The sequence below is a fragment of the Perissodus microlepis genome, chromosome 22 (genome assembly GCF_051167445.1).
Source record: "Perissodus microlepis isolate ML-2025 ecotype Zambia chromosome 22, ASM5116744v1, whole genome shotgun sequence".
Taxonomy (NCBI): domain Eukaryota; kingdom Metazoa; phylum Chordata; class Actinopteri; order Cichliformes; family Cichlidae; genus Perissodus; species Perissodus microlepis.
The window spans coordinates 8,627,492-8,650,731 of NC_140481.1; the positions used below are offsets into that span (position 1 = coordinate 8,627,492).

Here is a 23,240-nt window from a genome sequence, read left to right on the forward strand (position 1 = left end):
CTCTCAACTCTCCAAGAGAGCTCTGCTTCCATTTCTTTTTTCCCCAGCTGTCACTGAAACCTACCTCTGCCTTTTATTGTGACACAACAATGTCCATCAACACCATGCAATTCATTGACATGAATTTTATACATAGATCCTTCACGAGTATTTACTGTTTCATAGGATTTCAGTCTGTTTCAAGTGGTTTCAGTAAAGTTAAGTCAGTTGAGGCTGATGATGACATCATTGAAAACAGACGGTAGAGAGGCTGCTGGGATACTCAGGGTATAGTTCAAATTCATATGATAAAAAATAAATAAAAGGAAACATTTAAAGGAAACAAATAGGGCCCAGCAAAGCTCGCTCTGAGCTTGATTGTTGACTTTGAATACTTTCATGTCATGTTATGAACATATTTTAACATATTTATTCAAATTATTCAAGAAACATATTTTTTTTAACAATTTCAAACCTTTTATTTGTTATTGGACTTACAAATGAAACCAGTACATCGCAGGTCTTTTTAAAAACCAATGACTTCCTTATTTATGTAACAGTGAATTTTTATCTCAGAGCCATTGCTCTCTGTTTCATACAGCTTTGTTACACAATGAATATTCTCAAAGGAGTGCTACTCGCAGTAGTGAGTGAGACTGAGAACCTTCACAGACACACTCGCAATAGCGGTTATCTAAATTAAGTACTCCTTTACTTAGTGAAAAGAAGTTGATTGTAAATCTGAATTTCTCATAATTAACAAAGTCATTATTACCTTTCCATTTTCATTTAAATGTGGCCAGGCTTTAGTTGATGTAAATCATTATGACACTTCATTTCTAACGGGTTTTTTTTTGAGAAAATATCACTTGTTTCATTTTTTACTCAGAGAGAGACAAAACACACAATCTGTTGCTGACAGATCAACAATGTGATCCAAAGAACTTTCTTCTTCTGCAACTAAAAACCTTTTTTATCAACTAAAAGAAAAAAAAATGTCTGTGTTACATTAATAAGTTATCACTGTGCATGTACTGCATAGTAAAGACACATTTCCATATTATGACAGTGAATATGCTAAGCACTGCATATTCTACTTGATGCATGCTCAGTAATCCAGCTTCAATTCAATTCAATTTTATTTATATCACAACAACAGTCGCCTCGAGCCGCTTTATATTGTAAGGTAGACCCTACAATAATACATACAGAGAAAACCCAACTGTCATATGACCCTATATTATAGTTTGACCATATTTTGATTAAAAAAAAAAAAAAAGAGGACACTTGGCCCAGTCGTGAAGAACTTTAATAATACTGCTTGCTTAAAGAAAACTTTAACATATTTATGTCATGGTCCTGGGTCGTTCGACCCAGCGTTTTGTGTTTCATTTTTTGGTATCACCTTGTGTTTTGTGTTAATTCTGATTTTGCATCAGTTCTTAGGGTTGGTTCTGGTGTTTAGTGTTTTATCATCCCTACCTGTGTCTTTCCTCTGGTTTCTGTTTGTGTTCCCGAGTTTGTGTTGTAAAACAGTCTGTGTGTTTCCTGTTTTACTTTGAAGGTTTGTGTCTCATTGTGTCTAATTAGGTTCAGCTGTGTTCCCCTCTGGTGTGTCATTCCCTCGTTACCTTGTGTGTATTTATAGTATGTGCCTGCCTGTGTTCCTCGTCGGTTCGTCTGTGTTACTCAGTTTTAATCTGTGTTATCCTGCGTCTTTTGGTCATCACTATGTCTCTCTGCTCCTTCATCCCCTGCGTACCTCCGTATGTTTTCCCCGCGTGTGACTTTGTGAGTTATGGTTTCATGTTTTGTTATTATTAGTTTCCCCAGTTTAGGTTTATGTTTAGTTCTGCCCTCGCCTTTTGTTATTGAGCACTGTAAATAAACCTCACTCGCATCTCCACTGCTGTCTGTAACTTGGATCCTCATTCACTCCACCACACGACTGCTGCTCCAGCCGTGACAATTTAAGCTATGCCTTCTCTGTGCAGTTAATGAATGGTGAAATAAAAAATGTCATATAGGCTTTTACAAGTCAACAAGTGCAAAAAAAGAGGACAGTTGGTCACCCTACCCTATGAGCAATCGCTTTGGCGACAGTGGGAAGGAAAAACTCAGTTTTAACAGGAAGAAACCTCCAGCAGAAGGAAGACAGCATCAAAGACAGGACTGCATCTTATAAACAGTACATTTGCATAATGACTGAAACTTGCACCACTGAAGGAACAATGGGCTGCAGGTCAGTTCCTTAAACAATCAGTAATGTGATCAGTTTTGTGATTGCTGATATCCAAATGTACATGAATAACAATCTACATTTAGCTGTGTGTAATATTTACAGAGAATTGGAATAGTGGTTTAAGTGGAAAGCCGAGGGACTCATTTAAATAAAAAGAAAATGATGATTTCAGAACTGAGGAGGGGGCCTGTACTGATCATGAAAGATGCACTGTGTTATTGTAAGGTTGGGGAACCTCAAGCCAACTTAGACTGAAAAAGACAATTTTGATGAAATGATGAAACACTGAGTTACAAACAAAAAATTATAGCAGCTTTCTGGGATTTAGTAAAACAATGTATATGTTTTGACTGTTTTCTGTATGGCTACAGTTAAGCATCACAAAGCTTCTCGCCTAATTAAGCATGACACAGAGACCCATTCAGTAGAACACGCCTGTCTACATGCTGGTACACAGTCTTCCAAAACACAGCTGTGACTCTAGATAGCATACACACCTCCTCCTATCATCTTTCTATACTTTTTAAGCTTGCCCGCCCTTCCTATTGCATGTGCACGTTACCATATCTCATGTGCACTCGGTGGCACCGCTCTGCTCCTCTCCATCACGTATTCACCTGTTATGAATATGCCTGCTGAGATAGTATATGGACATTGTCAGGTGTCTCAATACCAAATTAAGATTTCATTCAGTGGCGTCTCACAGGGGACAGTGGCTGTTTACAGAACTGCACAGATTGTTTATACTGTTGCAATGTGACACACAGATCCCCCGTACACGTACACCAGATATGGCGTACGTGTACTCAGACACAGAAGAAGATACGATGACAATCTAGATCATTCTAAGAATGGCACCCAGTACAGACATGCCATGATGGTTGTATTAAGAAATAAAGATGCCTCCCGTCTGTGATGCAGCAGATGGAGGAATGTCTGGAGGTCTGGAGCCATTACTGGAAGAAAAATTACTGACAGCTCGTTTCCCAAAGGAAACATTGGCCACTATACTGTATACTATTAAACACTTTTTGTCTTTGAGTAATTATACTGTTTCTGCTCGGTGAGGCTAACCTTAGAACCTCGCGAGGAAGTATCCAGGAATGCCTGCTATTCAAAACAGCCATGTAACTGTTTATCCTCTTTACTGTGAGCTAATGGAAAGTCACCTATGTATGCTGCGAAACTTCTTCTCCCCTCCTTGAGCAAACCTGCTTCCTTTCTGCTGGTCCCGGCTGTTTTCATGTTTTGGTACCAGCAGACTGGTTTGGACCGGTGGTGCAGATAGGCCAGACTGTCCCCAGTCTGTCCCTCAGGCTGCTCGGGTCCCTGCAAACAAACCCAGGAAGAGGAGGAATGTACCAGCGCAGGCTTTTACTGTAATCAAAGGCCGTTTGGACTGAAACTGTGCAACATGTGAGAACACAAAAAAAAGTCAATGTTGCAAAGAGTTTTAGTCTACAGGTAATGATGCATGATGCATTTTTAGAATTTATTATTATTATCATTTGCTTCACTGTTTGCTGCAACATTATTTCTTAGTCAATGTGTTATTATCACATTTTTACAATTTCACTAAAGAATTGCACACAATTTTTTGTTTGGCACATATTTTAGGGAACGTTAATTATTAGCAAAGATCTTCAAGTTCATCCTTTTTGCACTTTTGCTACATTTGAACTTGGTTATATTGAAAGACAATTAAAACAGTTATTGAGGTTTAAATAATATTTATCATTTTATTCACCATTGCCTTTGTTATCTAGTTACATAACAGCAGGGCTCCATAGATAATGAATGTCAGTTGGTCGATCTACCACTTATCTTTCATATAATATCTCAGCACCTCGTGGATAAACTGGTGTACAGATATTTATGATCCACAGAAGACGAAACTCTTGGGGTCGGGGCCACCAGCTAATTGTCTTACTTTAGTTCTGACTTGATGTCTACAATGAATTATCAAGCTATTTGTTCTGTTCCACAGAACCATAAGGTTGTTTTCCAGTAAGTTTTTATCCAGCACCATTATCAGTTCAGGTTCTTATCACTTACATTGCAAAGCTGGCAAAGTTGGACTCCATCCATCTATCCTCCCTCCTTACTTCTCTCTTAACCAGTTATCCAGGAGACAAAAAGTTAAACACAGTAGACATGTTGACTGAACATCAGCATGTTAGCATTATCTGAAAGCTAAATTACAGTGCATCTTTATTCAGCCATTATTATCACTTTTGCCATCGGCGTAACTTTGTGCTGAACATTGTCAAGATCTCTGTCTAAATAAATAAATAAATCTGGGTAAATTTCCAGATGATTTTGCTGGCAATACCTGAAATGAGTAAAGAAAATCAACAGCCTATTTATGCAAGATAATTCATCATTTTATTGGGGGGGGGGGGTGTTATATTGGCTGGGTCTGATTATTGGGGGGGGTCATAACCCCCCTAACCTCCCTGGAAATTACGCCCCTGACTTTTGCAATGCTAAAGTGCTGGAATGAGTTAATGTGTAGATATGTTAGAATGAAGCATCATCTAGTAATTTTTGAAACTTGTTTACACTCCCCGAACGACTGTATTTAACTGCTAAGTGCTAATTTGATAAGTGTGTATGCAATAACAAGAGGAAAGAGACCTGGGACCTGAGTCACACAATCATAATTTACCATCAGCCAGCATGTTGGATCAAGCAACAAAAAAACAATAACAAAAAAAAAACAAAAAACAGGCTGCATTGAATAAAACAAAGCAAAGCATTTAGTGTTATGGCAACAGAGTGATTAAGGTTACAGTCTCAATCCCCACATCCAGCCCATATCAGTTCCCTAGACAAACAACAAGCGTGCTCCTGTTTTCCTTTGTTTCTTTTCCTCTCCTGGTTCGCTCTTGCGTTAAAGGAATTTGGGAAGAATGCAGAAAAAGCTTCCTGTTTTCATTCCGCACTCTTAGTCAGCTATTAACACTGTGTAGCACACGGGGGGGTCTATGAGTTCTCGGTGACGTCAGAAAACAAGTAGAAATTGAGGCACAGGTTCATATTAACACTTAATGGCCTTGTTTGTTTTCCAGTCTTGAGATTCTTCCGCTCCTACACAACCACAGACGTGATGCCGTTTTGTTGCACGCTACACAAACAAGAAAAACCACATCACGTTATTGTGTGATTGATTCTGAACAGAGCCAGTTCCTCACCTATTGTTACCGTGTCATTGCTTAAACACTTGACCTGTATCTCAGGACGTCCTGCAGATAATACAGAACATAAAGTCACGAGCATCCTCTTTAATAAACAATTTCTGAGCTCACGTCTCTCTCAGGGAGCAGTCTATCTTAACAAAACATCAGTTTATGGCGCAACGGGAGCACAGATTCCCTACCACAGCGAGATAACCACCACACATTGCGCTGTGGACAAAAGAAATCCTGTGTGCAGTAACCACACGCTTCTATTTATTTTGCTCTGGCCCTCATCAGGCTGACTGCGGGCCTGCTTTGTGGTTAATTGTTAAGCACAGTCGCAGCTAGACACATCAAGTGAAGTGAAGGCTGGGATAGGTTTAGAGTCTGCTGTCAGCTACTGAAGCTTTAAACATATGGGTGGGTTCTACAAAGAGCTTCACTCCCTACTTTCAGAAAGGCGCTTTTCTCAAATTCAAAAAGACTAAAGTCAGGTTTCTCTCCCAGTCATTTTTATGTTTTATACCGACCTTTTCAACACTCAGTCTTTTCCGTCGTTAAGGAAACATTTAATTTATGAAAACTATAAGAACAAAATAAGGTTACCTGGACAAATGATAAAACTTTAGATCACTGGAAATGTGACTATATGACTTTCTGTGTCATCCACAAAATATTTGCACCTGCACATCATAGTGGTTGCTGCCAAACTAGAAGGAAGATGAAAACGTGGCTACACCCTTGAGTATTGTTGACACACTAGGTGAAATGTGGGTTTCACTTGTGTGGGCTAGTTGATCTGGTCTGTGGTTCTGCTTTGGTTAATGTTCACACTGCCTTTTTATAGACCAATCAAGAGTTGCAACATGACTTTATACAGACCAGTGAGTAAGTAACTAGGTGCCAAAGCATAAAAAATAGGATAAAGGCCCCAGAATCTACGCATGGTTCCTAACTGATTAGTACATATGTCACTTCACTGAAATCTGTTGCTTCCTAAATAGCTTTCAGGGGGATTTATTAGTTTATCTACTGAATTCACACAGACGCCGCATACCGTGAAGCTGTTGGTCCGTGTCACAAATGAGAAACATCAAACCTTTTCGTGTGAAAAAGCTATTCCCCATAAATAGCATTTTGGCCACCTGTCAGACAAAGCAGCCACACCCTGATGAAAAAAAAAAATCTATCAGTCACTGTACAGTTGCTATGATGGGGCAAACTGTGTATATCATTGTTGTAGCCCTCTGGAAGTTGTCCACTCCTGATTGTGGATTTGGGCTGAAATACCTTTGCTAAGTCGTCAGGGCGATATGTCCCCTCTGAGGGGTCTTCAGAACAGAAGTGGGACAAGCATGAAACAGTGGCCTACCTTAAAAGTTATGCTGACAGTATCAAAAACTGGATTTCTAACTATGTACACCTACAAATGCACTGACTTTTTTTAAAAAAAAAAAAAACAATTTCATGTGCTGCAATGAAACCAGATTAGAACTAAACAGGCACAGACAGTTTGGGAGGCTGTGGCTCCCGAAGTAAACAGGAGGAAGTCAGGGTTCAATGCTAAACTCCAGCAGTCAGCATGTCCTTGAACTAAATAACTGAACCCCAATGCAACCATGCTGAGAAAAGAAAAAGAGCTGTACGAATGTGTGTGGTTGGGTGAATGAGGCTTGCAGTAAAAAGCACTTTGAGTGCTCAGTCAGAATAAAAAAGTTCTATCTAAGCAGTACAAGTCCATTTATAGTTTGTTATCTAATGGCTGGAAGTGGATCTGGTAAAATATAACCAGTATATAACCAGTATACAGGAAACACCATAACTAGAATGTCAAGTTGCAAACTGTGTGGTAAAAATATTCAGATTGACACCTGAAGTCAGGAGACTGAGAGCAGCTTGTCAAGCTTTTTTCAAGGGTGCTGCAACATAATCCACCTGCGAGCACCTCTGCACCTCACCAATTATCTTCTGCATCTTCTGTTTTTCAACCAAACCAGTTTTGCTATAATTTTCTCTCCAGAGTTTTCTCTGTCCTTGGGAGTAGATGAAGTTGTGCTGGAAACTTGTCTTCTGTTCCTCGGGTGAAGCTGTGGGCATTTTCAAACTTTTTATTTGACAGAACAGTGAAAGGAGTGGACAGTAAAACAGGGAGAGAGTTGGGGGAAGGACATGCGTTTGGCATGTGGGTCACCCACTCGTCCAGGTGAGAAGGGGGAAGCTGTTAACCAGCTGAAAATCTATGAAATTTGTTTATATTTTCCATTAACACCGAAGATTATAGGACTTAATCATCAGCCATATATTGTTATATCTGAATTTACTAGAATAGGTAGACAAATGTATTGGGGGAAAAACTCTTGTGGAAGTTCTACACCAGTGGCAATGGCTGTTTTCAGTCCCACTGCCACAGGTACAAAATCAGTCTGCTTTTAAAAACATTTATGAAAGAATTAGTCGTTGAAAAGAACTTTCTGAATTCAGTTGTAGTACTGTAACAGGATACAACTGTCACGGACCCGGCTCTGGAGGACTCGGGGGTCCGTGAGCAGTTTTGACTGTTGTTGTTATTATTATTATTATTATTATTATTATCGTTATTATTTGGTGATGTGTGTGTCTTTCTGCACAATGCTGTGTTAGTCTGTGTTCCACTCATTATATGTATAGGCAGGGTGTGGGTGTGGGTGTGTACATGTGTGGCTGGAGGATGGAGAACAGCCACATGCAGGCCTGATGGGTGTGGCCCTGCAGGAGGACTGGCCACACCTGAAGTTCCTGCCACACACCTGTTGGTGATCAGGGCTCGTCGGGGGAGCTACTTGGGAGAGTGTTGGAGCTCCCACCGGCGCGGGATCATTGAGTTGTCTACCCAAGTTAGTGTGTTGTCTGCATATGATGGTGCAGTTCGTGTATGCCCGCCGGGGTTGGTGTTGATGGCTGTTTTTGTGGTTTTCTCCCCAGGTGGAAGAGTGGACCAGAACGGCAGCACGCACAGGGTGTGCGAGAACACAACAGCGGGGAGCACAAGCACACGGGATTCAGGGGGGCAACGGGGAGTTATTGTGTTTACAGCCTTCACTGTAAATAAAGTGCACTGTTTGCATCGCAGAACCATGCGTTTTGGGTCCTCATTCCCCCATATCCCCACCGTCTGCCAGCCAGACCGTGACAACAACAAGACAGTTTAAGATACTGTCTTCCCTCCTACATTTTCCACCATCAACTTTACATGGTACAGTCCAAATCTCTTCTTTCATTCACATCAGCACAAAAACTGTGCACTGGGAGCTTCATCAAATGGGTTTAAAGCAGCTCCTTTAGGTGCAATGTGTAGGTGACTCATTACTTTTGTCTATATGGTGTAACTGGTTAAGTTTGCAGGTCTATAATCAGCACATTTATTCACTGCACTCTGTCTGCAGGAGCCCATGACAACATTAGGCCTTAAAAAAACATCCAATCTCTGAAAAGCCTAAACAACTATGTCATCCTTTTGTTTAAGTCTTCAGTCATCTGATTTAGAACAACCAAAGCCCTGCACATCAACTTTATGTGACTAAACTGACATAAACAGTGGGATTATTTTAAGTAAACAGAACAGTGAGTACCTACTTAATGTTCATGGAACTGGTTCATGACCATTTTTCTTCCCAGAGCTGCTAAAAGCAAAACTGATCATGAACCAAACATGAACTTGTGAGGATATTTTCAACATCGCAATGTTTTCATGCTTGTGTAAGAGAGAGAGGGAGAGAGAGAGGCCAAACTCTACAGACAACTGGGTTTTAGTTTGAAACGGGTTATTTACAGTTGAAAGACATAAAAATGAAGCAAGATTCTTCATAAAAATACTTTGATGCAGTTTTATTTTCTCATACAAAATTCAGCACATCATAGAAATATAAATACATCCTTGAATAAATTAGAAAATAAATAAAGTTTTCTATTTAGAATTATTGCTATCATTTTCATATCAGCATGAAACCTAAAGCTGGTCAACTTTTCACCATAAACAGCAGTGAGATATTTGAGGATAAATGCTTTCTGAGTCTCCACGCGTCCGCCACTTCCTGTGGATTCAGACCAAGCAGATAGAGTGAATGGCTTTATTGCACAGAAAAGAATAGAGACCAGAGGTGTTAGCGCAATGTTTGCAAGTGCATTGACTTAAGAGTTGTAGTTTCTTGCTTGCTAATTGCAGATAAGTTGGGGGAACATTTGTCACAGGAGAAAAACAATGGCTGCATTTTTTTTTTTTTTTTTGGCAAGCTGCACATCATTGAAATCTCCTGGCTTATCTTCAATCAAAAGATTAAATAGGACCTATTCAGTAAATACTTGAGCCAAGACAATAGATCTGCTGTGCTGCTGCTGTTATGCAAACACAATGTGTACTGCATATGTGTGTGCGGAGGAGCTGACAATGGACCTCGTATAAAGCTAATTGTTTCTTAGATAAATCCCAAAGATATGACCTTCATTTCACAGCGGCAATGTGCGCTGAAAGTGAAGAAGCTGCCATTTTCAAGTACTCCCTAATCATTTAAAAAAAAGCTATGCCCTAAGCAGGACAGCAGATTCCAGCTCTGATACAGAGGAATATTGAACCAAATCAAAGAACTACACAAAAAACAAATCATTTCAGTGCCATCTGAAAAACTAAACATGGAACTAAACATGACTGTGGAATAACTATCCCATGTTCTTCTGTAGGCGAGTTGTAGATTTCAAATTGTTCATACAGACATTCACAATCAAATTCCTGGTCAAAAGTTGTTAATCGTAAGCTTTCTTCACGTCACTGTCTTCTAGTCTATGAGCAATGACTTTCCACCTCCACCCAGCAGCTCCGGTTCTTGCTGCAGGACTGTCTTGGGGAGCTGCCAGTCTTTGCTGCACTGTTGATCAAATGCTTGGTCCACTGTTCGTTTTGTCTTCCGTTCTTCCACCTTTCCCTGACACATTTTGAAAGCTGTGTGCTTGAATTGAAGGCAGGAGTTTGTAGTCCTTGCAGGCTGACCAGCTCCTGCTTTTCCTTCAGCGCTCTACCTCCCTGTTCTACTCTTTAATTTGCTGACTCCAGAACAGATGAAACTTCTTTAGCCTTTGCTGTGTTAGTCTTGATAATATCTCTGTGGGAAAAACCAAAGAAACCAGGTTAGACATGTTTCATGTATCTCAGAAATGGAGAAACCCAACTTTACAACTTGATCCTTGAATTAAGTCTTCATTTACCTTAAAGACGCCAGTAATTTGTTGCTTTTCATGCTTCCAGATTCAACAAGGGGCTCTGCGACATGAGTCCTGAGATCCTCTGAGCTGTGGAAAGATGGACAATCGACATCAAAACAAGGAAAGAAATTGGAACTTCACAAACTGGGAAGTTATATAGTATTTGAAGCACAGTTAGTTCATGATTATCCTTGCTCTTCCCTGGGATTTAAAACCAATATATTTCAGATGCCTTAAGAAGGCAGGGTGCGGCTTACAAAATACCTCTGTGGATAACATCTAGCAGAGGTGACAAATTCATACTGGCGCTTACATGGCCAAAACAACTCAAAGGACGTCAATCATTCCCTTGCACAAAAGCAGAAATGTAAACTTTCCAAAAACAGCAGCCCTGCTAATAAACCTTTGTGATTTCTTTCAAGGCCTTCAGCAGGTATGCAGGCCTTTCTTATTGCTATGACTGCTACCCTCATATTGCACTGCCACTATCATTTCTCTGTGACTCACCCTCCCCATCGACATATTTTCAGGCTCATCACAAAGATCTGATACAGACTGAAAGGAGACACATAAGCTACTTTGATACAATCTAGGAGGCAAATGAGGGTACGTGAGGGGAAATGCCAGCTTTGCTTCAGGTGTAGGTAGAAGGAGGAAGAAAAGCTAGAAAGGAAGGAGTTTTCACCTTTTATGGCAGAAACCGTGGCAGGTTTTATCGGCTGCACTGAGGCATTCACAACGGTCTGTTGACCGGCGACGGCGAGACAGGGAACTACCCAGGCCGTAAGGAAGGACTTTACTGTAAATGAAAAATGATATAATTTAATGAAGGCATCTTGGATTAGGTTAAAAAGCACACCTGAGTTCTTCCCCTTGGGTTGGGGTAAGGGTTTATGATGCTAACAAATGTAGCTCACTGAAGTATTCTGCAGCCTCACCTTGGTGTGTTTACCCAGATGATATCAAGGTGGCAGAAGTAGATGCATTCTTTATCGTCCCAGTTGTTACAGGAGCAGCGCTTGGTCCTGATATGGTGCGGATGTGGAGCCTGAGCAGGCTGCTCTGATAAGGGGAGTCCACAACCTAGCAAAACACAAATATGTTTTTTTTACTCTGATTTTTTAAAAAAAATCCTCCAACCAAATCTTGCATTGTGGTTAGTGATTATCACATGTAAATATAGACAAAACACACTCCAACAAGGTAAAAAAATGCAGTGGTGATTGTTATTAGGGCATGTTTATCATTATTATACATTATATCAAAGTCAAACAATCCCACATGTTCTCTAGAAGTGCAGTGGTTAGGAAGCGATTACACTTGAGTCAAAGGAGTGGTTGCTTATTAAAGGAAAGTCTGCTGTGGTTGACTGAAAACAGCAAATACAGCACTGTATTTACACTTTCTCTGGTGACTTACTCAAAGAGGGTCAAAGACTCTTTTTCTTATTTTAGTCAACTTCATGTCATTTACATATCCCTCAATTCTAGAATAAACTGATAATATAGTGAGTGAAGAGCTGTTGTAAGGGGGAAATAATTCATTTATTGTACTTTGCCATCAGATCTACAAAAGTTGCCATAAATATTTTAAAAGAAAATTGAAGAAACAGTTTCTCACCTTCTTGCAGAGCCACACAGATGATGAACAAAGTCAGTATCTTGCATGTGAAAGAAGCCATCATTCTCATTGAGTGTGAATAAAGTTGCAGACCCAGATGTGTGCGCACAGGTCCTGTGTTTAGAGGCTGAAGAGCAGCAGCAGGTGCTTAATGCTCCAAGCCCCAGCCAACATCTACTTATACCCCGTGGCCACTCCTCCACTCGTCTTTCTCACTTAGGCTCCACCTGCACCCCCGCCAACTCTGATCCTAGAAAACATGTTCACATTCCTGCATGGTCCTTCACAGTCGCAACAACAGCAGGAAAAACATGTAAGGAAGTTCTGAGTAATCCACGTTTCCCTTTGTCATTCCTGCTCGGCTGGAGACACAGAGACTGTTTTCCACAGTGTCTGCAGATGCACTGGACTTCAACCAGCGTCACGCGTCAGACTCAGAATAATAAATAGCACCCAAACAACAGCAGGACAAAGCAGGAGTGAGCTGTACCCTGTACGGTGCACAGGGTGGATTTTTAGTAGTAATGTAAGTTGTAGCCTACCTGAGAATTCGGCTGAGATTAAGATGAACAGTTGTTCTGTCTTAATCTCAATTGAGAGTGAGATTAAGACGCGACAAGCAGGTGTGTGTTTCTTTCAGACTTTTTGTGTCAACATATATAAGAACAAAGAGTATGAGGATGTGGGGTGTTGGGTGTAGATACAGATGTAGGCAGCGGTTGGTTTGCGTGTGCCGCGGCTGATGTGCGCCTGAAAGGATCATGGAGAGCTGTCAGGAAAGCGAGCACATGGCACACCGTACCGCCGCACAGCATCGATACCTCTGTGCGCAGACGCCTGCCACATCAGCTGTCTGCAACCCACGCACACGCCACCGTGCGTACACTGCAGGTCCAGTGATACACACATCTCAAGCTTGACCGCATCCTGGCCGCCCACGCGGTAAACTGTAAAAGCACGTCATGCAGAGACCCTCGGGTATTTTTCCCTCTTATTACCTATAGAATGGATTCTGTCCTTCATGTTTAGAAAGATGTACCAGCAGTATGTGATCAGACTGGACTGTTCAGTGGGAGAGAGGGAATGCGATTAACTTGGAATGAGACCCTTCAGATAGAGTCGTTCAGTCGAGTGCATGATGCTTTTGCCAGTCAGTAAAAAACAAACAAACAAACAAACAAACAAACAAACAAACAAAAAACATGATTGTAACCGCACAGCATTTTGTTAGCTTCATTACCACAAAATCTTATCTTTGCCGTGCAGGAGCCATGTTTGGGAAGAAAGGAGGTTATCATTTAATCCATGTAATTTAATATTGCTAAAACAGTCGCCTCTCTGAAGCTTTGCATTCCAAATTAAACTTCCATAATTCTAAATGTTCAGCCATTTCCAGCAGGTCTGGTTTGCTCTATAGTTCAAAATTTTCCTGAATCTTTTGATATTTTTCATGCTCCACACTCACTAGTCCCATCCCTATCCCCACTCAAATGACTCTTGGTCCACTTATGCTTACCTATCGGAAAACAAGCTACAAATGCCCCTAAATAAGGAGTTAAAAATGATGAGACAAACTTTTTTATGTTGTACAATCCAACAACTACATTAATATAATACCTGAGACAGACTGCCAGGTCTTCATCTATTGCAGAAACACTGCAAACTCCTGTTTGTACCAGGATCTGGACTCAGACACAGGATGCTGAGATCAAAGTCTTATAACAAAGTTCAGATTGAAAATGTACCGATAGTGTTTGTGGGGCTTTTTTCCCAGAGAGCTAGTCCAAGTCCAGTTTCCTCCACAGATATCTCCACAGGTAGTTAGCACAACAGAAGAGTAAAGTTAAATCCACACAACGTGCTAACACAAAGAATGAACAACTCACTGGAACTGGAGCAACACTTCCACTGAATGGGTGGAAAAAATCTTTCAGCCCCTGCCATAAGTAACTGTGACACAGGTTGCTTGCAGGCGAGTGACTACATGATCATTTCCAGGTTTGCTGACAGGAAGATGAAATCTGGAGGAAGCTCCACCTCTGTAAAGCAGAGACAGGTGTGCATGTGTCGGCACAGCTGGAGGTGTGGGGACAGATGGAGCAGATAGGGGAGGAAAATAAAGAAGGTAAGTCAGCAGTGGAGGAAAAGTGTGTCGAGGACAAATAAATGTTATGTTTCAGGATTATTTCATTTGGTGTGAGCTTTTTATCATTTTTATCATTTTCTCAAAAGCCTAACACAATGGTTATAAAATCAAATAATATATTCACTGCAGTGAAGTCAGTACCATAATAAACCCGTGTCCTCACACGTGGAAAATGAGCACACTGAGCACAGGTGACCGTGAGGACAGACAGGATGATATCAGCACGGTTCACGTCAGAGAGGATCGTTTCTAAAAGGGACGAAACAAAAGCCGGCAGCATCAAGGCTGTGACACACGACATGTAGCTCTCCGTCTCTGTACTTAACTTTTCCCTGTTGTTTTTCCATTCTGAGCAAATAGACCAAATCAAATTATGTCATAAAAAACACACAAAAACATCCAACCACAAAAAAGAGCAAACAACACTGAAACCGCAGTGAAGTGATCTGTGCTGCTCCATTGACTGGGACAAGAGAATCAAATCACAAGCTTCATGTTTTTAGGGGGAAAGTGTTTCATTACCTTATCTCACTTGTATGTTGGGTGGTGATTGTGTTTCTTTTGGTACAGAAAACTACAGGGTGGGCCATTTATATGGATACACCATAATAAAATGGGAACGGTAGTCCTGTTTGTGGCACATTAGTATATTCTTTATGAAAGAATAAAGTTACGTTGAAACCAAGCACACCATTGTTTTTCTTTTGACATTACCAATAAGTTTGATGTGTCACATGGCCCTCTTCCTATTGAAAAAACAAAAGTTGTATCCAAGATGGCCGACTTCTAAATGGGCACCATGGTCACCACCCATCTTGAGGAGTTTGCCCCCTCACATATACTAATGAGCCACAAACAGGACTTTAATATCACCAACCATTCCCATGTTATTACGGTGTATCCATATTAATGGCCCACCCTGTATTTTGCGAAGGTTAATTATGACGCACTTCCATCCTCCACTGCAACTTACAGTTTGCGCCTCCTTTCCTATATGATGCAAACCAAGGACGCAGCGCCGGAGATGATATTAGGTCAGAGTTTCAGGGGTGTGGCTGTTCCACCGTCATTTGTACTTGGCTTCATTACAAAACTCGGACAACAGGAGAGATTTTGTAAAGGTTAGATATCATGTCTCGTGTTTTAAAAATACGCATATGCTGGTTGGTATGTTGTCAGCTGACATGTAGGCACAAATCTCATTTTTGGTTTGTCCTGAGGGGCATTCAGCGGAAAACTCAAATCAAACACGCAGAGCTACCAGCGAAGGAACAGTCAAAAGAGGCATGATGATGGAAATCTGCATGCTTTTTATGAACAGTGCCCCTTATCCTTGTTTCAATTTGTTTTCAAATGTATTTCTTTAAAAAAAAAATTATACTCATATTTAACATTTGTTACATAAGATCTCCTTTTTTCATATGAAAAGCATCAAAAATGCTAATTTCTTCTTTAATGACAGTAAAAAACAGTCAAATTAAATTCTTGTTTTGGAAAAAAAAATGCTCATTATTATGCTGAATGTTACATCTCTTGATTTAATTTTTTTTAGAAACCCTTGAATTATGTTATAAAACATACGTAAAAACTGTGAAAGGAGATGTTTTCCATTCTTCCACTTTAACTTGTTCTAATCAGCTGTGTTACAAAACATTGTTTTCTGAGAAGTATGCGGGCTATGATTGAATAATTTTGGTTATATTTGACACAAGCTAGTTTTCAAATTTATTTATAAGATTTTGTTATTTGCTTTTAAGGTGTTGCACGGGTACGTGCCCTCATACCTTTTTGATCTTTTAAGCTGGTGCACTCCTGCAAGATGAGGTCTGCGGACCAAATGCTCCTGGCTGTCCCAGATTAAAGCACAGAGGAGATCGGCCCTTTGCTGTGACTGCCCCAAAATTGTGGAACAAACTGGTCCTTCACATCAGGACCTCTCCAACATTGGACACTTTTAAAACACATCTGAAAACCCACTTTTACTCCTTGGCCTTTAATTCAGAATGAGTTTGTACTACTTTTATTTATCTAATTTCTTACTCAAATCTTCTAATTTTATGATTCCTTTTCTTGATTTTATCATGTTTTATTTCATTTGATTATCTTAATTGTACGGCACCTTGGTCAACACTTGTTGTTTTAAATGTGCTATATAAATAAATTTGACTTTGACTTTTGACTTTGAATATCAACAAAACATTACAGAAAGGGCATTCTGAAACACATTTTAGTACGCGAGCGAAGACTTACCAACAAGAATTTGGGTTGTTGACCAGTATAACCCAGTACAATCTGTTTACATCTTCAACACCTCTGTAAGGATGTCAGGGACGTGATTGCTGACCTTCACAATGGTTACAAACACATCAGCAACCAGTTGGGCGATAAAATGAGAAATGCTGGTGCAATTATTTGCCAATGGAAGAAGTCTGAAGCCCCACGCAAGATCTGATCAATTTAGATGAAACTTAGGAGAATGAAATTGATAAGTTGAGTAAGTTGAGCACTGAGGGAGACAAGAATTCAGACTATGAGCCCAACAATCCTGGCAGTGGGATCATTACACTTTGAGGATGTTTTCCTGATTAGGATCTCATTGACATAAAGATTGAAACCTTTTGGATGAAAACCTCTTTTCCTCAACTATGGCATTGAAAATGTGTGATGTGTCTGTTTTCCAGAAAGGTAGTTACCTGAAGTATTGGCATTACAAATACTGAGGCATACAAATATGCCTCAAAATATAAGAACCTCATACAAAGATCTGAAGTTCTGTATATTCAGGTGACAGTTGAGAAACCTTAAGAACTTGGAGAAAATCCCTGCAGAGATGTTTGCTAACCTGAAGATCATGAAGTATTTGACCAGAGGATTAAATACTTCATTTTGTCACTAAAATCTTATATTGTATCCTTCATTAGTAAATCAAATAATAATAATTCAGCAGCAGTGTGTTCCATGTAGGAACAGTCATTAATCAATCTCTAGAAGTTAAAGAGTGCTAGCGGGCGCATCATTTTCATAGGCTGTTTACCATAAATGGAATTGAATGTGGCTGACGTAGAGCAAGCCGTATTGAAAAACAGGAAGAAGTACAGTTGTTTAGGTGATGAAGGCTGGAAAAATATTGCAGATGTTGTGGAATTTAACATCACAGCTCCAACGGAAATCTAGACGAAAGGAGAAGATGCTTACAGAAGCAAGAGGGGAAAAAAACACAGCTGAAGGTTGCAGATTTGCGTGTTGTCACAGTTTAAAAGAAGGGGGAATGCCAAAAGGATGTCACAATGCAAAAATGGCTGGCATGTGACCAACTCTTTGTTACAGTGGAGAAAGAAAAAAAAACTCCTTTAGAGCAAAATTGTCCAGTAATTCAGTGGAATGGGCTCAATGTGAAAGTGTCCACTTTCCCTAATTTCCCCTTCGCCACTGTGTCCTTCCTCTGTTGCTTTTCCCAGACATGCCAGTCTCGGGTAAAAAAAATGTGCCCTTATCTGTTCAGCACTTCCAACTGCTGCTGAGGAATGTATGTTGTTGTAATGGCAAACAAACAGCGGCGCCATAATTGCAGAATCCTCTGAGTTTCCCTTGGGCTGAGGTTGATCATACGGATTGTGACACAATAGCATGCAAGTCATCACCTTCAGGACGCATTTGTAAAAATGCCTCAGTTGTGCCTAATATTGATTTTATTTGTTTACAGGCTTAGTGGGGCAGCTTTCTACAGCAGTCCCAGTTTGTCATGTGGCCCCTTTGGAAAATTCATTGCCCACTCCTGCTGTTTAGTGTAGCTGCATTTCCTTTCATGCTCACCCTAAAACAGAAGGTTTGGTTTGATGTGCTTGCTGCTGAGAACTTTTAGAGTCGAGACTTAGAAGAAGCAACTCTACTGAGAAAATGAAACTGGCAGACTGCGAGGCAGCAGCTCAGTCTTCGTAGATAAGCGACTGAAGAAAAGACTGGAGTCAGAACAGTGTCTCTGCTATTTATTTTAGCTAAAAAGCTAAAAGCTTCCTTTGGGCTTTGAAGCTTTGCCTTGTACACACACATTATGATATCAGACACTAAACGAAATGGAATAACACAGAAGATAGTAATTCTCCTTCATCCACTTTGCTACACTTATACAAATCACAGGGTCACAGTGGACACGTCACAAGTCCAAGAAAAGATTACAGTGAGACAGACACACTCAGTTCCACACCTGTGCATAGTTTAGGATCACCAGCATGTCTTTGGACTGTGGAAGAAAGCTGGAGGACCAAAAGGAAACAAAGACAGACATATGCTTTGACTATTGTTTCATGGTTTTACATTTGATTTATATTTTGTTAACATAGTTGACAAAAACAACCAGCTCATGGGATTTTCTAAACTTACTAAAAAAGGGTGCCCAGCCAAGGCACGTTGTACTGCGAAAGTCAGTTTGTTTTCCTTTGCCCAGAAGTTTCTGGTATTTGTGTTGTTGGCGTTGCTGCAAACATCAGGGCAACACCTTAGTGAAAATATTCTGATAGGTCAAACACAGGTAAATATATCCATCCACTTCAGGGGCTGAATGACCTAACCCCACTGACTGCATGTCTTTGAACTGTGGAGAGGACCCACGCAGCATTGTTGCCTTTTTGCTTTTCAGAAGTATTTTTCATAGATCTTTATGTATTGGAACATTTTTCCTTTAAGTCACTGTTGAACAGCGGATTCAGTAAACTTATACTTTCATACAGAATTTTCTATATTTAGTTTGACTTCTTCACAACGTTGTAAAAATAGCTAGTTTATCTAAATGTTTATCCTGAAAGGTATCGTCCTGCTAGCTAAGCTTTCATTCCATTACCAAGTTAAGTTTGTATAGTACTACATCTCTGATGTACATCAGGAATGCAATGCCTCATCAGAGAAAAATGCAGACACCTTATCCTTGTTCCTTATTGCTTAAAAAAACAGAAAAGAAGACAGGAAATGGACTTGGCACCTAACTGATTTTAAGTACAGAAATGCGCTGACTCACTCAGACAGGACCCTGATGCGAGTGAGGTGAAGAATGATAGCAGTATCATTACCAGCATGCCAAATACAGACCGAAAGTACACTAACTGTCGGCAGCCTACTTGTTATTAGGCCTCTCCTGTCGCCTCTATTCATCACATGTCGTGAGAGTGCCTGGCACACCTGTCTGCTTCATTAAGGTCAATCATTGAAAAAGAATGAGTCGCACATGGAACCAGGAAGGGAAAAAAAGTTTAGACAATGAGCTACAGTAAATGTAACGGCAAACTATTGTTGAAATAGCAGATAAATGGATGAAAATGATAAAAACAAAACAAAAAAGAAGAGATAAAGACAGAGACAAATAAAAAAAGTAAAACTTTGTTAAATAAACAGCTAAAATAACTGTAACATTTAAAATAATAATTTATGTTCCATTATTACAAATAGATGGCATGTATATGTATGGTGTATATATAGAAACACAATTTAATACAACATCAAATGGTTAAAATGATAGCTAAATTAAAAATTTAAGTCAGTTAGCTTAATGTAATGGCTACATCACAGTTTCTTCTTTATAGCATAACTGGCTAACTTTAATTTTGTTATTTAAAATGTTGTAACGTTTAGTTTTATATAATTAATAATACTGACTTACAGTTTACACAAAATAAAATAAGCTTTTTTCATTTACTTATTCTGCAATAACATTTTCATTATTTTTTCTGTTTTTGGCTAGATGAACATGCAAAGTTGCTCTGAATGCAGCATGGTTATAGGTACTAGCTGGTCTGGTCTGGCTATTTCAGAAACTGCTGAGATTTCGAGACAACCTTTTCCAGGGTTTACATAGAACAGTTTGGAAATGATAAAACATCTACCAAGCGACATTTCTTTGGGAAGAGTGACTCGTGGGGTTTGCAATATATTGGGACAATAAACACAATTTTTTTTTCTTAAAGTTACTTAATTAATTTGACTAACAATCATTCCAAAACATTATAGTTTAGCCTTCTGGAATTCAATCAAATTAAATTAAAAGGAATCTCCAGCAGAACCAGGGTCAGGGCAGTCATCTGTCACAACTGGTTGAGGAGGTGGGGGTAGCACAAGACATATTATGGGAGGGTGTTTATTAATTAATAAAGATTAAATGTAAGAGTGATGCATGAAAACAAGAAAAGAGAAAACAGGTGAATAGAAAAGAAACAGTGCATCATGGGAAGCCCCCAGCACGCGGAGACGATAGCAGCATGGCTAATGGATGCTTCAGTGTCACCCAATCTAACCTCAATGATAAGCTTTGTCAAAAAAGAAGGTTTTACGCCCAGAACAGAACCACAAAACAGAATTGTGATACATAAATGAATTAAATGCGAGAAAGCCTTTCTCAGAATAAAAGATTGAACTCTATTTACTCTGCCATAAACCTTTAACATGTGTGTGAACTTCATCTGACTCATTACATTCATATTATTTGTAAACTCTGAGCTTTATATCATTAACACAAATGGATCACATGGGAGATATGAAAAATTAAAAAATGATGCCATTAGAAATAACAACTTGCAGGATGTTCTCTGAAGTGAAGCTATCTACACGTTTTTATTGTTGACCTTTTCCTGTCTTTTGTGTGTTTGCTTTCATAAAATTGTCATAATTCCATAATTATTACTATGGTAACAAGATGATATGCAAACAAACCCACCCTGCATTAACACCCGACTCCTCCTGTTTGGCTTCCAGTTTTCAGGAATCTCCATTCAGTTCTGTTTGTTTTACTTTGCCCTCAGACAGGTTTCCCGTTTTGGGTTATTGTTTGGAGCTCATTTTCTAACGAAACATATCACAACGTTCCTATTAGGAACTATCGACATAAAATTGGGTAATTACGTTAACGTTTGTTTTATACTGTAAGTAAATAAATGCACGCCTCTTCACAGGTAGATGATTTAAAGCTTTGGGGATGTGTCTGGCTGCCCTTTCCCTGAAACTTCTTCCTTTACTGAGAAACTTATCTGTAGATTGCTGATAAAACACAAACGCAGACAATTATAGTCCTACATTAAAACTTTCCCTTTTTCCACATTTGTCATGTGGAGATTTTTTTCACTTCATTCATTTTTTTGTCACTGTCTCCATATTACCTGTGAAAATATACAATAAAATCCCCCCAACTGGTTTGACTTCGGTTTCTGTATGTGCTCCATTACCTTTAGTGGATGATGTCATTTCTTCTAGCGGAGAATAACAGTAGGCTTTAATTTGAGTTCTTCTGCCACCCAGTGGTGACAGGAGTAACATTCAGTACCTAAGAACAAAGAGGAGCTGCCCGAGCCGAGCAGACAGCAAAGAGGGGATGAAATGAATATTTTGATTCCATGAGATGGAATTTGCTATGCTATGAAATATCCACAGGATGGTGCCATAATCATCAGCATGGAGTGTGCTCAGTCCAGGAAAAATGCACTTGATTCTTACAGACTATTGTATCTCCTTTATCTTTTAGCTTACTATAGGAAATAAACGTATTTGAAACATTTAAACATGCTGACGTGTTTAAATGTGTTCCACTACAGCACAGTGGAAATCAAATGTAACTTTACATTCACAGCAACTCAAAAATTACATTTGGAAAATATCAACAGCAACATTTTTAAAATCAATCCACAGACTATTTTGGCAAGATTATAGTTTAAGAAACAAACAAACAAAAACCCTTCTAATAAGTTTTTATTTCTACTTTGATTTTTTTTCTTTAATTTCTATTATCAAAAGCACTTTTTAACACCTACTTGTAGCTGTTTTTTTTAAACTTTAGTTTTAGTGACCCCAAGACGTGGTTTTGTTTAAAGCACACAATTTTCTTAAAAATGAGTCTTTTAAGATCCATTTGTTGGATTGCAAGAATGACTTAGAACAATCATAGCAACTTCCATTGGTGAAAACAAGCTCTTCAGATGAGTTGCCTGCTACATTTTCTTTATTTATTTTTTAATTTTGACTGTTTTTCCTTTTTACTAAGCTACAGTAGAAACCCATTGTCCTTATACAGAGCCCGCACTGACATCCACGGAGAAGTCATTTCGTCAGGCTCCCAGCAAGCAAACAGCGCTGTGGTAGTAAAATGATTAATCAGCCACTTTGTTAACAGATAGAAAATAGGTTTATGGTAACTGCATGAACATACTGGCGGTGGCCAGTGCTGCCCTTTAGCGCCTAATTGATGTGTCTATGGTATAAATTTGAAAATCCTAGGTAACATCACTCCATTTATTGCATTCACAAGATTTTCAGGGGGCTTGACCTCTGACCTTGATTTCCAGGTCATGGGATTCACACTCATCTGAGAATTTTAGTTGATGCACCGATGTATTGAGTTATCACATTCACAGTCTTGAATGCCTGCTTGCCCAGCTGAGGGGTAAAAACCCACAGCATACAGCATACCTACTTTTTTTTTTTTTTTTTTTTTTTTTATATACGATAAAACACCTCTCACCAACAAGTAAACTCGGTATAAACTAAAAAAAATTAAATGTTTTTAAAGAGATCAAGATGGGCAAGATGTCAGAGTTGATAATGTCCCATGAAATATTTGGGAAACAGAAGCTTGACTTACCTCATAGCAGCTAATTAATGTTACTGACATTGTTTCAAGAAAGAACCATTCTTGCTGAGCCGCTTACATGTCATAAATAAAAATGTATCCCCTATAAATTAAACTTAACTCCACTGTATTTTGTTTGGATCACTATTTTTTTGTAATTTTGGCATCTTGCACCTCTTTCAGGATCCCACTGATTTTAATTAATTTCCATACATCAACAGGATTTATTAAACTTAAATA

The 23,240-nt window shown here is 39.4% G+C and overlaps 1 protein-coding gene across 1 annotated transcript; it reads right to left on the bottom strand.

Annotated features, from left to right (window-relative positions):
* Nucleotides 1-9,236: 9,236 nt before the first annotated feature.
* Nucleotides 9,237-23,167, bottom strand: edn2 (endothelin 2). The gene is made up of 5 exons (XM_084920262.1): nucleotides 12,253-23,167; nucleotides 11,571-11,715; nucleotides 11,318-11,431; nucleotides 10,636-10,719; nucleotides 9,237-10,532 (listed from the first exon to the last, which is right to left on the bottom strand). Exons 1-5 carry the CDS (start codon nucleotides 12,320-12,322, stop codon nucleotides 10,466-10,468), a joined length of 480 nt encoding a protein of 159 aa, XP_084776388.1. The 5' UTR covers nucleotides 12,323-23,167; the 3' UTR covers nucleotides 9,237-10,465.
* Nucleotides 23,168-23,240: the final 73 nt, after the last annotated feature.